General features: G+C 38.5%; 1 protein-coding gene across 1 annotated transcript in view; it reads right to left on the reverse strand.

Moving 5' to 3' along the window:
• The window catches only part of CSMD1 (CUB and Sushi multiple domains 1), a 1770408-nt gene that overhangs the window by 1169152 nt on the left and 582500 nt on the right, over positions 1 to 18756 (reverse strand). Inside the window, exon 4 of the mRNA XM_075557189.1 lies at positions 13336 to 13530. Coding sequence (XP_075413304.1) covers positions 13336 to 13530 — 195 coding nt within the window. The remainder of the gene's footprint in view (positions 1 to 13335; positions 13531 to 18756) is intronic.

Consider the following 18756-nt stretch of genomic DNA (forward strand, 5'->3'; position numbering starts at 1 on the left):
TTCATCAGCTTGTTTAAACATTGCAATTGGTATCCATCAGCTCCTGGAGCATTGTATTTGACTAATGTATGGTTGGGACATACATTTGAAAAATGGTTGTATTTTCTGGATTTCTTTGAAAGTTGATAGATATAATCTGATCACAGATACCATTGTACTTCAGAATTGATTTTCCAATGTCTTTTTTTACAATGATGCCATGCCATTTCTTAATTGTGCTATTCCTGACATAGTATATTATCTGATTTTAGGAAAATCAAATGTTGGGTCATAATTCAATTCTACCGTATCTGCTATCTACTGCATTCCAATGTATAGTGACCCTATACAGTTTTTTCTGAGTCTGTAATCTTTATGGGAGCAGACACCTCATCTTTCTACTGTGAATCAGATAGGTTTAAATTGTAATTTGTTATGAAATGTCACTTATATTGTAATTACTAAAATTCTAATAAGCAGTTTAACATTTTCTCCACAGATACACAATATAGGGTGATATAAGAGCAGTATTGTTTTCGTTTCCATGTCTGAAATGTTAAATAAATGTCCCCCAACTTTGTGACTTTATTTTACCATTGACACAAATATAGTACTATTGTATATTTGCCTACTTCACAAGGTGATTTGAGAAATGAACAGGATAATTCTTTCAGGGGCTTTTGAATATTGATTTATTTTAATGCATAACTATCATTTTAGATGCATTTCTATGGTAGCTTACGTAAAGTATGCACACAATGCTAATGTAAGTTAGTCTGTGAAATATGTAAAACATGGAAAAAGTAGTTGTTTTGACAGCTTAAAATGAAGAATGCCTAAAGCTGTGACTACAGGGATTTCAGCCCTGCAGGAGCTGGTAGGAATTATTTCCTTTATTGTGGTTTGCAAATAGAGTGTACTCACCATTGAATGTTTAAAGCAAGTTAAAAGGTGGTATCCAAAAAAGAAGGCTGAATCTCTGGCTGGATAAGGTTAGTGTTTAATTCTGATTAGCTTATTTCAAATAACAACCACATCATGATTTTGTTGGGATTTTATAAATTATAAATATATCAGGAAAAAATAATTGTTGAATATGATACCAACTTCACTTTAAAAATATACGATTGTTTTATATCATCTTCTGAAGTAAGTTTCCCTAGCTTTTACTAGACAGAGCAATACTATATGTGCTCAAATAGCTATATATTTTCTGTCTATATATGCTATCTAGACAGCATATATAGATCAGGCTAATATGTAGAAAAATGAGATACATAATTGGAAAAGTCGGTGTAGGAATAGTCACTGAATGTTTCAGATGAAAAATGCCAAAGCAATAGCTGTAAATCTTATTAAGGCGATCATGAGAAAAGTATATCTCATTTGCTTTTTAGTCAGATACTAGACTTCTTATGGAATGGAATTTTCTGGATGCTGATGTGGACCAACTTCCTTTCTACCCTTTCACTTAATGCTATCCTACATCTGGAGACCATAGTCCACCTTTTGGATTTCTCAGTTGATATGTTCTAGAATAGAACATATTTCACATTTGCCATCCAATATCCTAGACCTAAATTTTATTCATGAAAAATATTGATCATTGGCTACCTAGTTTTTGTCACTTAACAATAGAGTAAAGGAATTATAAACCAAATATTGATAGTTAAGGTTTTGTGTTAATTTGGGTGTGTCAACATTCTCAGTGGTTGGACATTTAGGATCTATTAATCCCTCAGGTCTTGACCTAACACATTGCAATTCCACCCGATCATTTCTAAAAAGATGAGGGTAGGATGCAACGACTTTGTTCAGGTCTAAGTTCTGAAGATGTTCTCTCAGAGCTATGGAATGCTTCCAACCTAAGTGGGAATAGTATAAAAATTTGCTTTGTTTTTGCTGTATCTCTAGCCTGGATCTGGCTGCTCAGTTTCCTGTTTGTTGGCTTGTTTTTATTTGTTGTTGTTGTTGTTTACTTGAGTCAATGGCCTGCTATATTGCTTGCAAATTCAAGGACACATCATTCATCTGCCATAAGTCTTGCTGGGTAGTTAAGGATTGTGTCACCTAGATACTCCTGACAAGGGGTGGAGTTAAGCTGATCAATCAAGTGGTAGATTGATGACACCTCTTTGGGGGTGTGGCCTTTTAAAAAAGGGTCTATTTATTTTTATTAATTATTGTTATTTTTTAATCACTTTATTGGGGCTCTGACAGCTCTTACAACAATCCATACATCTATTATGTCAAGCACATTTGTACCTATGCTGCCATCATGCTTTTCAATACATTTTCTTTCTACTTGAGGCCTTGGTATCAGCTCCTCATTTTATCCTCCCTCCCCACCTTCCCAGCCTTATGAACCCGAGATAAATTATAAACTATTATCATTTTCATATCTTATAACTTCTGCTGTCTTCCTTTACTATGTTTCTGTTGTTCATCACCCTGGGTGTGTGGTTATGTCTATCATTGAAATTGTTTACCCTTTTTTTCCCTTCACCTTCCCTCTACCCTCATGGTATTGCTACTCCCGTTATTGTTTCTGAGAGTTTCATCTGTCCTGGATTCTGTGTGTCAAGAACTCTTATCTGTAACAGTGTACATGCTCTGGTCTAGCTGGATTTGTAAGGTAGAACGGGGGTCATGACAGTGAGTGTGTGGAAGCATTAAAGAACTAGAGGAATGTTGTATGTTTCATTCGTGCTATTTTGCACACTGGCCTGCTCGCCCCATCCTTGTGAACCTTCTGTGAGGGGATGTCCAACTGTCTACAGATGGGCTTTGGGTCTCCACTCCGACTGACCTCCTTTGCATCGATATAATTGTTAGCTTTGAGTCTTCTGATACCTGACCCTGCGGACACCTTAAAGATGATCACACAGCCTCATGAGCTCCTTCCCATGTGGACTGTACTGCTTCCCAACTAGATGGCAACTTGTTTATCTTCAAGCCTTAAAACCCAGACACTACATCTTTTACTAGCTGGGCACCATCAAATTTCTTCATCACATTTCCTTATGCACACATTTGGTCTTTAGTGATCATGTAGGGAAAGAGCACAATGGAATGCCAGGTTAATTAGAACAAAGTGTTCTGGCACTGTGGGAGCACTTGAGTAGAGGCCCAGTGTTCATCTGCTACCTTAATGCTTAACATACATACATAGATTTATGTCCCTATCATTATATATAAATATATTTACATATGTGCATGCCTGTATTTAAACCTTTATAAATGTCCTTTGGCCTCCTAGTTTGTTTGAGTTTTTGGCCTCTTAGTTCTTTCCTCTATTTCCTTTTACTTTCCTCTTGTCCCACTATCATGTTCAATTTTCATTAGGTTCTCAGTAATTCTTCTTGACCACATTGCACTTGGTCAAACATCCCCAGGCTTTCTATGTCCTCCTTGCCATCAATTTTACATCACTGTTGTTCTCTTGTCCCTGAGTTTGTTGGCTCCCCACTTCCTTTCTTCCCCGTTCCCACCCCCCTGTGTCTTGTCATATATAGACAGAAGCAAAAAAAAAGCCTGTAAATCGTTCCAGGTGCACTGTTGACCTTTATGGATAAGTCTATTTTGGGGATTTCTCGGGGATTTCGTTGCTTTTGTTCCCCTTGCTGCTCTGTTGCACTCTCTTCACGTTTCTCCCTGGTGTGCGTGGGGGGGGGGGTTGGGGTTGGGTCAATTTCTGTACTATCTCCAGTCTTTTCCCTCATGGCAGTATGGGTCCTCTCTGTGCATTGTCTGCTCCAAGCAGGAATAGCATTCCCAGAGCTTGGTGGGCCAGGATGTGGTTCTCTCTCTCTCTCTCTTCCTTCCCTCTTACTATGCTCCCATGTGTTCTGAGCACACCCGCTCCTCTTCAGTTCTGTCATCTGCAGTGCATTCTTCTGGGGAGGGGGTCCATTCCATGTAGTTTGGGTTGGGACTGACCCCACAGCCCTCTCTGGTTGTTCGACACTTCATGCCGGTATGTTAACTTAAGTTTTGGTGCACCAGGTTGAGGTCTGGTCCCTCTCTCCCTCTCCTGTGCAGATATAAACGATACCTTCCCATGGGTGGGTTAGTGCCCTGTTCCCCCCTACACATGTCCTTTTCTTTTCACTTGGCTGCCGTATGTTGGGTCGGCAGTTATGGTTTGTGTCAACCAGACACTCTTGGCTAGAGCTGGAGTTAAGCCTATCAATCAAGTGGTAGCTTGATTTTTACCTTCTTTGTGGCGTGGCCTTTGGTATAAGAGTGAGGGACTCTGGAGACTGCTCTCTCTCTGCCACTTCAACTTCCTCCTTGGCAGGACTTCACTTTAACTCTGTGTCTGTGTCCAGAAGGACCCCATGTGGGCCACCCAACCTGAGAGCTGGAGATGCCCTGTATGCTTCCAGCAACCTTAGATCCATAAGACTCTTTACCAATCTGCCTCTTATTTCCCTGCCTCCTCAGCCACCTTTCTGCTTTGCTGGTCTGCTGTGGTGTGAGGCTAAAGAGGGACTTCTGGACTAGTGTCAGACTTCTGGGCTAGTGTCAGACTTCTGGACTAGTGTCAGACTTATGGACTAGTGTCAGAGTTACAGACTAGTGTCAGACTTTTGGACTAGTGTCAGACTTATGGACTAGTGTCAGACTTAATGACTAGCGTCAGACTTATGGACTAGTGTCAGAGTTACAGATTAGTGTCAGACTTCTGGACTAGTGTCAGACTTATGGACTAGTGTCAGACTTATGGACTAGCGTCCGACTTATGGACTAGTGTCAGAGTTACGGACTAGTGTCAGACTTATGGACTAGTGTCAGACTTATGAACTATTGTCAGACTTACAGACTAGTGTCAGACTTATGGACTAGTGTCAGACTTCTGGGCTAGTGTTAGACTTCTGGGCTAGTGTCAGACTTATGGACTAGTGTCAGAGTTACGGACTAGTGTCAAACTTCTGGACTAGTGTCAGACTTATGGACTAGTGTCAGACTTACAGACTAGTGCCAGACTTCTGGACTAGTGTCAGACATATGGACTTGAGTTGGACTGGGCTGTGATGCCTTCAAAATTTATAAACACTTCTTGATGTAAAGCTCTTTCTCATACACGGGTGAGTGTCACTGACTTTGGTCCTCTAGACGAGAGCCGAGCACACCTGCCAACCGTGAATTCCTTTCCTGTTCAGCCGGAGGCAGGCCTGTTGTTTTTGGGTCCATCAGCCGGTGAAGCCACCAGTCTGTTGTCCTTCTATCACACTTGGGGTGATCAGTTACCCCAGCCTAACATCTGACCCAGAGACATAAAATCTCCTCAGATTTGGACTTTCCCATTCTATAGCAATGTGAGCTATTCTTGATATAAATTTATTTCTCTATGCAAATATAAGCATCACTGGTTATACATCCCCAGAGAAGCCAGCCTGACACAAATTAAGAGGGAAGTTGAATACAAAGGTAAAAGTAGACGTATTTGAATCTATCTTGTTATTTCTAGCCCTTGTTTATATTCTTCCTTAGATACACATCATATCTGTACATACAAAATCAGTTGAAAGAGTTGAAAGGGCAACAGAAGTAATATTCAATAAACAAGGTGAAATTAAGGAAAACAATTTTTAAATTCAGAATCCTGAAAAATAAATGAGAAAACTCTGAAATATTGTATCTCTAGGAAAATAAATTTTGAATATATAAACCTTAAAAGGAAGCCAATGTATGGTGATATCTTGTTTAAAGAATCAGTTTTAAATAAAGCATACCTTCAATTATATAATATATGTGGTTGTATTATTTTATTCCAAAAAACATACCAGAACTCTAGGTATGCCACTTTTTAAATTAAGTACTGCCATTTAGAGGGAAATGTAAAATTTCCAACACTGGCCAAAAGTCAATGTAAAAGAATACAGTGGCCTTGCTGTGAATAACACTGTTAAGAAGAATGAACAAGAAATTCCTGAACCAAATAATTAAATATGTTAGAAGTTAAATAGATTTGTTTTGGCAATTATATAACACCATATTGCTGCAATGCATTAATATCTCTTCTAGGTGTTATATCTAAATAATTATATCAATTATGTGTTATTCTGGGTTGGCTAGAGAAACAAATCCAGAGATACTCGTATGTGTGTAAGAGAGAACTTTATATCAAAGACAAATTGTACATTAAGAAAACATCCCAGCCCAGTCTAGATCAAGTCCATTAGTCCAGTATTGTCCCATATGTCAATACTAGTCCATAAATTCCTCTTCAGACTCACACAGCCATGCAACGATGCTGAAGGCAGGAAGATCACAGGCCAGTGCGTGGAAAGTCTTGTGGATCCAGTGGTGGTAGAAGCTGGTGTGCATCTCCAGGTGGTTCCTCCATTTCCAGGACTCTGGCTGCATCAGTGTATCTCCATGTGGTTTGCCAGCAGGAAGACAAAGTAGAGAGGGTCACCTGCCTCCAGGGAGGAATACAGAGAGTTCCCAGAATCCTCAGGGGAAGGCCATGCCCAGACAGAGGCCTCATTGTCAATGGCTCGATTGACAGGCTAGACTCCACCCCTACGCAAGTTGTCAGGAGATTATGTAACTGCCACAAATTACCTCATCAAATTTTCCTTTGTAAGTTTGCTATTCAAATCAATATAAAGCTATACTGCATATTTAAATTTTACTTATTAAAAACAATTGTTATACATAATTTGATATTTTATATATAATTTGAAAGCTTACTAATCAAGGTACTGGGAAAAGTAAATTTTATGTGTCAATTAATAATCTGTGATACAGAAAAAAATTATTTACCATAACAAGAAAATCTTGATTTAATTGGGATTTTAAAAATTAAGTAGAACAGGAATGATTATTAGTGGAATATTATATGAAATTTGACTTTATAAGATAGATAATTATAGAATTATCAAAGCTCTTTCAACTAAGGAACCAAAAATATGGGGTAACATATGAGCAAGAGGCGTTAGCTGTAGTTGTTAACAATGGTCATGCACTTGTTGTTGTTGGGTGTCATGGTGGAGTCAGTTTTGACTCATATTGATCTTACTTACAGCAGGAAAGACATTGTCCAATCCTTTTTCAGGTCACTGTTGCAGATGTTGTACCAGTTCATCTGATTGAAGGCTTCCGTTTTGTCTTTGACCCTCTGAGTTTGCTGGTTTTTTATTAGGGGCCGAGCCTGGGTGGTGGTGTTGGATAAACCTTGGACAACTAATTGCAAGTGTGGTCATTCTAACCTATCAACAGCCCTAGGGGAGAGGGGTGAGGCTGCGTGCTTCTGAAGAGATTTCCAAGGTCTAAACAGGGCTCCCATGAGTCCGCATGTAAAGGATGAGAGTGGTTGGTTTTGGTTTGGTTTGATGGTTTCCATCATGAACACATGCCCAAGGCATGTGACACAGTCTTACCCTACTCTATTGTAGTAGCTTTCTGACTGTACAATTTTTGTTCTTCTGTCAGTCCATGGTGATGTCAATGTTTTTCACCCAAACTACAATAAAATGAGTAATTTTTTCCTCGAGTCTTTTTTTATTCATTGTTGAACTTTCACATACATATGAGGTAATTTAATATATCTAGATTTATATCAGGTACAACTTGGTCTTTAAAAATCACATTTTCTTCTTTAATATTTTAGAGGGGACTTTTGCAAAATACTTGCCCAGAGCAATATACCATTTCATTTCTCCCTTACTGTCTCCGTTATCGGTGATTATGTATGCAAGTAAAATAAAATCTCATACAAGGTCAATAATTTCTCTAAGGGCCTGCAATTTTTATTGGTTCAGCTGTAAAATTTTGTTTTCTTTACATTGAGTTATGGTCAGTTATGAAAGCGATGGTGTTTTATCTTCATTAGTAAGTGCTTAAAGACTTCTTTGCTTTCAGCAAGCAAGGTTGTGTCATTTACATATTGCTACAAGCCTTCCTCCAGTTTTTTGCCATCTTCTTCAGATAGGCCAGCTTCTCAGGTTATCTGGTATGCACACAGATTGCACACAGATTGCATATGACGCAACAATAATGCACACATTCCCTGATTTGAAAATATGCATCATCCCTTTGTTCTGTTCAAATGCAGCCTCTTTGTCTATGTACACGTTTCATTCAATCAAAGTGCTTTGGAAATCCCATTCTTTGCAATATTTAGTTTTTAAGATCTAGACCTTAAAAGATCAGTGGCTTTTGCAATATCAATCAAACATAAGTAAATGTTTGCCTGGTAATCTTTTTGAGCAAAATTCAAAATGAAATCAGTAATGGTGAGCCTTATTGCAGGTCTTCTAAATCTAGACTGAATTATTGGAAACTCGATCTGGATGTACTGCTGCAACTGCTGTCAAATAAACATCAGTGAAAGTTTACTTGCATGTGAAATTAATAGTTACTTTATGTCCACCTTAAGTTGGGGCACCCTCCAGTGGTATGGGTATAAATCTGGATCTCTGACAGTTAGTTGTATAGGTAGCAATTTTCAAATTCCTTGGCATAGATTAGTGTGCATGTCCAATGTTACATGCATTTGTTGAAATATTTCAATTGGTTAGTCCTCTGTTGTTTTTTACCTGAGGCCTTCAGTGCGGCTGGGATTTCTTTCAACACCATTGTTTACTGTTATTCTATCCTCTGAAGTTGTTGACTGTCTTCCAATTCTTTTGTTTTCTTCCATCCGTGGGGTTCCTTGCACCATTCGATGTTTTGCTCACAGAAGCAGTCAATATGGTAAACAGAGGCTTGATTTCCCTCAGCTGTTTTATTGCTATTGATGCTGTAATCGATCCTTGCCAGGTGCTAACCAGTGAGTTACAACTCATTGAGACCCAGTCAGTGTGACTCATACGTACAACAGGACAATGCCCTGCCAGATGGCACATCATCGTTATAAGTGTTGTCATGTGCGAATCCATTTTTGGAGACATGGTGTCAAGTCACCATGGTGCGGGTCTACCTCCCTTTCACTGTCCCCTACCTCACCAAACATGATGCCTCTTTGCTGGACTTGGTCTCTCCTGATAACATGTCCAAAGTATGTGTGAAGGGGTCTCACGATCCTTGCTTCTAAGGAACATTCTGGGTGTTTTCAAGGCAGGCATCCTTGTTCTTCTGGCAGTCCACTATACATGCAACATTCCTTGCCCACCGCATCACTCAAGTGGATCAATTCTCCTTTTATCTTTCTTCTTCATTGGCTAGCTTTCTCACGCAGATGAGGTGATCTGAAGCATGCTGGCTTGGCCAGGTCCCTCGTAGTCCATGAATATCAGTAAAGTAGTGTTGCAAGTGTAGATATAATTTGTTTAAGTTTTTAAAAGCATCCTACTTGATAATAAGCATATTTTTTATGTCTCTGTTAAGTTTTCATTCGATAAAACAGGAGGGCATTACTATCGATTAGATTAGATTAAATCACAAGATAGATTAGAACTGAGGTTATGATTATTCATAAGTTTTGATGACTATTTTTCTTTCAAGAAATAGACAACACTTGCATAAAATATTGCTCTGACAGAACTTTTACCATAATTGATTACAAGCCTGCACATTAAAGCCTTCAGAACTTGAAAAGAAAGATCAGCTCAGAGATAAAGCAGGACAAGTAAACCACCGGAAAACAAAGCATGGCAGAAGCTTACATCTGTGTCTGGTGATGCTGGTAGGCAGAACTGTGCACGACACATAATTCCTTTTATGGAACCTATTGAAAGCACTCTTGAAGTATTTGTAATTAATTGTTATTGGGGCATTTTAAATAGATTGGTTAAGAGAAAAAGAGCATGTTGAGAATGCCTTTTGGGGGGCAAGTTGTTTAAGTGTAGAACATAGTTCGTAGGATGAATTTCTAAATATGAAGAATATTTATCAAACTTGAAGCTAAATTTTTTTTAAAAGTATGGTTGTATTTTGTAAGAAAACAGGTGGCAAGTCTTGGGATCTAACAGTCACATAGAAAACCCAAATGAACTAAGAATGAAAAACTAATAACATCAAAGGTAGAAAACAACAATGAGAGGATATATTAATAATATTCAAATGGCATAGTTAATTTAGTATCCTTAAATTGAATTAATTAATTGAGAGCTAGTACTTGAAATGTAAACCAGCGTGGATATAAGCCTTGAAGAAGTCATGATTTTGTCAATCAAAGAAGGAAATATAATTAATAATAGTAAGTGGATTAAAAAAAGAATAAATAAACTTCAGGAAAATGAAGTGGAAGTGAATGTTTCAGGAGGAATAATGGAAATTTGATGTAGAAAATATTCATAAATATAAATATTTTCCAGAACTGAGAACAAATTTTAATATAGTGCATCCCAACTCAAGCTTTTATCAGCTGAAGTATCTCAGAGAAGCCAGTTAAATATTTTTTTCCCTAAAATTTGGATTCCTCAGCTGTAAAATCAGTATTTCATAAAACACTTATTGGGAGAATGAAATACAAAGTAGCAACTGATTGTCAAGGATTTGACTGAATTTAGAACCACCATCAGGGCCCATGAGAGCAGTACTCCAAGCATTAATTTGGGGAGATCTGCTTCAGAAGACATCTTTAAAGTGTGACGACACAAAACTGTCACCCTGAACATTGAGGGATGTCTTGGCAGTCGCCAGTCCTCTGATTTGCTGAGGAAGACTGGCCGCTAAAGATCAAGGGATAATTCATGCACATGGATGAAGGCATTAGCAAAGACTATTGAATAATCCATGGAATTCTAGACCAATGAGGAAATCTGTCTTGGAAGAATTACAGAATGCTTCTCCGAATGGTAGGCTGATGGTACTTCCGTTCATGTACTTTGAGGAAGTCAGTTAATTAATGAATGTGGTCCTGTTAGCTATAGTCCTCCATTTTGCTAATCCTAGCCTCTGTACCTTTTTGAACATCCCATTTTGGAGCGAGTTATCTGTTACGTTACTGAAATCTTGAGCTCCTGCCTGTAAGACAAGGTTGAACGGCCCCTGGGGGATCTCCAAGACCGTGGTTGCTCGTTAGGGGTTAGAAAGCCCCCTTCTGCTGTGATCAGCTGGTGTTCTTGAACTGCTCACCTTGTGGTTCAATGTGTAACCACTACCCCTCCTAGAGGAGAACTAATGTCCTCCCTTAAACTGTTCCATTAAGAGATAAACCACCAATTGACTACTTCAGTAATCTGGGAAACAGGAAGCTGGAATCAGGGAATTGGGCTGAGATTAGATCTGGCCCTGACATGCACAGAAGGGATGGGTGTGTCCTATGCCTAGCTTTTTAACCTCAGAGATATAAAAGCACCTTCATCAAAGCCCGGTATGTGGGCAAGACACAATCTTTATGTCCTCTCTGCTTCCTGACTGTGTAAGAACAAAAGATAAGTCCTGCATGGCTTGGTGATAAACAGCAAGGACATTGTGGTTCCCATCCCTGAGTTCTTGTGCAGTTCCTTTGTTTCACTGAGCAAACCACTGTGTTCAGAAGTTTTGCAGCTCTGAAGCCACACTGAGCAGTTTTCACAAAGGTCACTCTCTCCTCAGGATCCTGCACCTGGCTTGCCACTGCTTGATTTCTGCTTCTTGATTAAGTTTGCAGCCTATCTCCTGCCTGTATTCACCAGTTCCCTCAGGCTTGTGAGTAATCCTCAACCCAATTTGATGTGGATGAAGTGATATCTGATTTACAGATTTGGTCCTTGCCAGCCTCTGTAACTGTCTGAGTCATATCCTTGATGGTTCTTGAATTCTGTGAGGCATTGACTCTGAACCAAGAAAGAAAATACGAAAAGGAGGAGTGGTGTTTGATAGCAGGCAGGATGAAGTGGCAAAGCATTTTGGAGAAGTTGGACATTGGGAAATTGTTAATCTCTACCTCACTGGAAACAGCTTTTTACTGATCCTTCTAAAAGAAATTAGTTTTGCACTTGGTGAAATAGAGGGTCAGCCAAAAAAACAAAACAAAAATAAGAGCATCAGTGAGATGGGTTGACAAGTTTATTTCAATAATGGTCTCAAATATAGCAAGGCTTATGAGACTGGTGCAGGGGGAGGACTGTGTAGTGCTTTGTGTTTTGGGGTTTTTTTGTACTTAGCATCATTATGAATTTGGAGAGGAGTCTAGGCACCTAGTAGTGACTGGCACCACATAATAAGACACCAATAGCTGCTACCTAATAGCAGTAGTACTACTACCAGTGATAGCAGGAGGAAAAGGAAGAGGAGGTACAAGAGTAATAGTGATTGTGATAAGAATTGTAGGAGCCCCAATAAAATGATTACAAAGAGTAATAGTAGTAATATCCTCCTGTTCTAAATTTACTTTAATCAGAAAGTGCTCATGAGTGTACAAAAAATAGTAGAAAAAAGTGACAATAGAGGCCAGTATTCATTTGATACCATAGGTTAAAATAAAAGCATATTGCTGAAAGTAAAATCTTGTGGTGTAATGACTCCATTGAAGCTATATATTTATATAGTTAAGTGCAAAGCTCCGTAACACTTAAGTCATCATGTACTTTCAGTGTTACCCTTTGAAAACTCAACTTTGTGAATTTATCTGTTGAGTATCAGTAATTATCATTTCAAAAGATTGTTGGGAGGAATAAATGTCAGAATCTAAGTAAAGTGCTTAGCACATTCCCTTGCTTTACAATCAAGTCAATGAGTGTTAGCTCTGCCTTCAGTGCTGGGATGCCAGGATGAGCTCCTCTTTGCAAGGACAGACACAGGCCAAGACTCAAAGCATGACTTCCTGAAGTCTTGTCAGTATTATCAGAAAGATTAAGTATTCCAGGACTTCAGGAGGTTTTCCACCCAAGTATGATGATGGGCACCTGTCACAATGTATGCATTTATGCTCATCTTATATCAAAGGCCTATAAAAGTTGAAAACTATTTTAAAATATACATTCAATTATTTAAGGGTATTTGATTTTCTAACAGAAAAGAATAAATAAGGAACTCTTAATAAGAATTAAATCAAGAGGATATTTTAACATATATGTAAAATACTCCAATACTCCTATATTAAACCAACCTACTGCCATCAAATTATTTCCAACTATATAGTGTTCCTATATAGGGTTTTCAGTACTTTGTAAATCTTTTTCTGTACTAGATAGACCTATTTTTCTCTTAAGGAACAGCCAGTGAATAAGAGATGATAAAATAATGCAGGGTTCATAAAGTTGAAAAAAATGGAACGTTTTAGGGACATATATAAGTTTGTTACTGACTGGGCTTTCTACTCTCGAAATCATTTACAGACTTGGAAACCCACTATGAGTCAACATTGACTCAATGGCAGTGAGTTTGGTGGGCTTGTTTGATTTTTATAATATCAGCTATGAAACTATTTATTTACTACAGGTGTCAGTTCACAAGTACATATCCATTGTCCAATACCTCTGCAAAATGGAGCTGGAAAATCCCACGATGCACCATTCCCAGGGCTGACAATGCAGGTCAGAATTGCATGTCCTTCCAAGATATAACCAGAGAGACAGCTGTATCGGATTTTGTCTCCTATGTTGAATCTTGTTCCATGGAGAACTCCTTTCATTATTTCTCCAGGATTTCCACACGTGTGACTGGGTAAAACTGTTGAAAGAAAAGATTTAGAAAATAATTATAATAAAAGCAAAGAGGAATGCTTCTTTGAAATAAATTATGACATAAAATAATTTTAGTTTAAAAATTAGCCAAACTCAGAAGTTATTTAGTTATAAAGAAAATAAACTAGTAAACTGGTTTTATACTTTTTAGAACTATAATACCATTATAAAGTTTATGCAAAGTATAGGTGATTGTGCTTTTCCTAAGGAAAACATGCAGTCTGAATTCAGTAACCTTGATGATGATTAAACAATTTTTCTAATTATGAAATCCTTTATTCTCTGATAGTAAAGAGCAGAATAAGTTTATCTGAAAAGAGTGATAGAAGCAATACAGCTTACATTTCTAATCTCCTAGTGTACCATAAATCTTCCATTAATATTTGACTTTGTGCTTTCGGAAGTAGGACAGGGCTTGATGCACATCCCTAATCAATGCCCAATCAATGGTTAATGAATAAACGATTGAATTATAGAGCCTATGAGACACTACATTTATCAAATCAACAGGCTTATAAAAGAAGATTGCGTCAGGTCTTCTGCTAAGCCCTGTGAACTTATAGTTTATCAGTCGCAACCAAGTGTTTTCAATCACTTCTTGACATTTTAACGATTGTGTTCATATTTGTCAGTGATGTAGCTTCTGTCCTGTTCTTTCCTGAGTTCTTTGTCTTTACGTTGGCATCGTTTTCAGTGAATTCTTTCTGAAAATCAGAAGGGTATGATGCCGTTCTGTGCTTCTGCTACATGTCCTTGACCCTGACTTATGCACCATTAACGCGACGGAATGGGGGTCATGGCTGTTTGCGATGATCTCAATTTATGTCTTAAATCCAGCATTCTCTTACATAATATTTTAATAAATAAAGGAACTTACTGTCATAATATATTAAAATAAGATTATTTAAAGTAAGCAAACTTAATTTTGTTTGAATCTATAATTTGCATGAATGCAGAGGTATATTTTAATGTAGAAATTTTTAAAAAATCCCTGCCATTGAGTAGAGCCAAATCCCTACTGGGCCCGATGGGAGAGCCCCTGTGCGCTTCCCTGCTGGCTGCTCTTTATGAGAGTAGAAAGCCACAGCTGTCTCTTGCTGTCAGGCTGTTGTTGGTTTCGGTTCACAGCTCAATGCGTAGCCTCTATTCCGCCAGGGTGGAGGAATAAATATTTTCTAGTTTGTTTCTGTTTTGAGTTGAGAAATGTCGAGCTTTCCCAGTGATGACAATGGAAACCACAGTGACTATTGCGATTATTTTAATCAGAAGAACCTGAACTATTACAAACCTAAGCAATTAGGCATTTCATATTATTGACGTTTATGAAATCACTGTTTACACAGATGCAGTTTATAAAACACAATATAATATAATACAATATAGTCTAGCCTTTTTAATTCTTTAAAAAAGGAACTCTGAATTTAATTCCATTTTTGCCACCCCTAAAGTAATAAATCTTAAAATAAAGTACTTTATCATTTATTTAAAGCGGCATTTTATTTCCTATGAATCTAATTTCTCAAAGTTCCATTTTTCCAGGTGGGACTTGGGAGTTTCGGACTCGGGGTGCTTGTCTCCTGGAATGTACTGAGTAATGTTATGAAAAGAGACACAGAAGGTAAGAGAGAATATGCAAGTATGAATGCTTTTCTTTTCCCCATTATTGCCCAGTAATCATTAAAATTAAAAATTCTTCCGCATATAATTTCAGGACATCAATTAGCCCTGACTTAGTACTAGTAACCCATTATTTTCCTTAGCTGTTAGTAGTAATTATTATTAAAAGGTATATGTTTACTACCATCAACTAGTAGACTGTGTCCCAGAAAATAGTTTCCCAAAGAAAAGAATATCAATATTAATTTTTCAAATACTCTAACATTTGATAAATTTATATGATATAACATGATACATTTCATAACTAAAAATCAAACAAGACATTCTGAAATATAAAGGTACAGCAAAGATTTTAGTCACTTTTTATTATAAATAAAATTTAAAAATACTGACTTTACCACAAAAATTACCCTGCACAGTACTATAGAAAGACACACATGCCTCTCTGCTGCCACATAGTGAACAAATAGTTTCACCCGCGATTGGTGCTGCTGGACAAACAGGACACTCCAACATCGGCATTCTTTACACATTTTGAAACTAAAGCGAAGCAAAAACAAAGTAAAGCACTAGATGGCTCTGTACTGATAAGAGGAAACGTCGAAATTTACGGCCTCAAGCTTTTTGACAGAGGAAAAACAGTTTTGATGGGGAAAAAAGGGGGTTTCCCCAAGTAACTATCCCCAAATAAATATTAATAAACACCTCTTCAGACTTCCCGCAAATCACTGGATTTGGGCCCCTCTCTTGGTAACACATAGCCTCAGAAAAGGACAGTTGGTGCTTGGGACATGGCTCTGACAAGGGCTGGCCTCCAAGAAAAGATCACTGAAGAGACGGGGACTATGGAACTGCGCTGAAGCAATCAGAGGTGCCCCTTGATACAAAAACGAGCTTCTGGAGTCCAAAGGCTGGTGTCCAAACCAGCAGCCTGCTATATGGAGAGTCAGCTAAGTTCACATGAAAGAAGCACACCAACCAGCCTGTGTGATCCAAAGAGGCAATGGGAGCAGAGCCTGAATTCTAAACACTGGGTTTGAAGCACTGTTAGGGAGCAGAGGCAGAAACTAGGGGTGTCTGCTACGCGCCAAGGTTCCTTCCCCCTCTCCCCTTACAAGAAGTTGGCATTACTCAAGGCTAGAGGGCACGCGCACGTTCAGGTTGGAGACAGGAAGCCAGTACACTTTGGAAGGTCCCAACCAAGGCCCGGTGAGCTTAATTCAGCCAATAGGGTCAACCAGTACCGTCGACCACGCCTCCCAGCAGAGACCCCTCCCCCCCCCCTCCCTGAAAAGCCAGAAACATGGGGACCACTGCTCTCTTTGCCAGCTGCTCCTCGGTCGGTTGCGCTGCACTTTTCTCTGGGCTCAGGTTTCCACGTGTGGGTGTGAAGTGCCCTGAGGGCACGTGTGTAAAACCTGAACTACTACTCCTCCCCCACTCCCTGAGGAATAACTTTCATTAATTTTATTTTTTATTTTATTGGGGGCTCTTATAACTCTTGTTACAATCCACACATCCATTGTATCCGACATATTAGTACATTTATTTCCATTGTTCTTTTCTAAATATTTACTTTCTATTGAGCCCTTGGGATGACTCCCCGCCCCCCAACCCACAACCACCACCACCACCGGAGTCCCCTTGATAGATTATAGATTGTAATTCTTTTCATCTCACCCGAACTGCTGCCTCCCTTCTCTCTGATTCTGTGCTCTTTCCCCTGGATGGGGGTGTGTGGCGGCTTTGTGCCATTTATTGTGATAGGTAGCCCCTCCCTCCCCACCCTCCACCTCTGCCCCCTACCCATTTGGTATCGCTAATCCTATTCCTGTTCCTGAGTTCCACGTGTTGTGAGTTTTATCTCTTGCCTATACCTATAAAAACTAACTAGGATCACAAACTAGGCTTTGGCATGAAGTCCTTATCGTGTGAAGCCAAGGACCTGATAGTTCCACCCAAGGAATCTAACATCACTATGGCTAGTAGAGGAAGCCAAAATCCACTTGCGGATCCATTATTTGATTGATTTTCCTGTTCATCCCCAAGGATCATAGTCTAGGAATGCGAATGGGAATGGGAATGGCAGACAAAGAGCACAGGAGAGGGGATGTTAGCAGCACTGATTAGGCTGAAATGTAACCTTTTCTTTCTTTTGAGGGGGAGGTATTCATAAAGGCTTATTAAAAATTGTTTAGATTGTTGACATGATTTTTTTCTCCCAGAATCTTTCCTTACAGTGTTTAGAGCATGACTCAAAGTAACACCTTTTCATTCATTTTTAATTTATGTTTAAAAAATATTTTCTACTTGTTTTTGAGTGAGGTCTTTCTGTTTTATTTGGTCAGTTTTACTAGAGCCTTTGTGGTATTTTTTTGTGTGTGTCATGCTTTGTTTTTCTGCATAGGGAAGTCAGGATGGGTGGATCTATGAAGATAGTAACTGGAGTAGTAATTACCTAAGAGCATGGAAAGGTCTGTGGCGGGGGTGTGGGGTGGGTGGTGGAAGAAGAGAAGTCAATAGCAATGGGTACAAGAAGGAAGAAAATGTTCCAAAGTTGATAGTGTTGATACATGAATAACTCTGCTTCAACTACTGAATTTTATGATATGTTTATTACATCACAATAAAAAATATATAAAAACCCTTTCACATAGTTAGATGTGATATTTGGACAAATAAACAACATATAATACAGAGAGAAAAAATCAAGTGAGTGAAGGTATATATTATAGGAAAAACTGAATGCAAACTCTAAAAGAAATGAATGTCAAAGGAAAATTAGCAATAAATGAATCATTATGTAACTGTCAAACCACAGAGAAATATGGCCCAAACAAGTTAAATATTTTTAGCAGATACAATTCTATCATCAACATTCTACTCTGGTTCAGAAAATCTAAGTTCTTGATACATGCAAACATTTTCATTTTATTATATCCTTTCAAAGACATTAAATTAATGCCAAACTCAAACTTTATCCTGGAGCAAATCTCTGTATTTGCGAACCTTTGAAATGTAGAATATGCCTTATGTATTTCTAATGTATAACAGTGTAACAGGTACAAGGTACACACTTTTTGCTACAAAAGGGAAAAAATTGAGGGAAAGAAAAGATAATGGACACCAAGTAATTAAAAACAAATATACGTGTGTGTGTGTGTGTGTGTGTGTGTGTGTGTGTGTGTATCCAGCAGAACAAAATCAGTGTCAAAGCCACTCAGCTCTCTGGTTCCAAGGGTCGACAAGTTGAGTTTTCTTGACAATTGTCCACTGGCACCCACTCCTAAAAGAAGCCTCTTGCCTAAAGCCACTCTGCTCTTTCAAGCAATGAATCAGAGTTTGCATAATCCAGTGCTAATGTCCTTTTCTATAAACACCCCTTCACCACTCCTTCTCCATGCCTTTGCTATCTAGAGTATTTGCCTTTAACACGATTCCACCAACAGTCTCTTTCAGGCAGGCTAAGCTTCTGCTGTTAGGCACCTTGACATGCTTAATTCACTCTGGAAAGTTACTTGCCTCTTTGGATTATAGAAAATGATGACTAACTCTAAAAAGAATGGGAGTTCTAGAACATTTAACTGTCCTCATG

Source organism: Tenrec ecaudatus, chromosome 8 (assembly GCF_050624435.1).
Source record: "Tenrec ecaudatus isolate mTenEca1 chromosome 8, mTenEca1.hap1, whole genome shotgun sequence".
Lineage (NCBI taxonomy): Eukaryota > Metazoa > Chordata > Mammalia > Afrosoricida > Tenrecidae > Tenrec > Tenrec ecaudatus.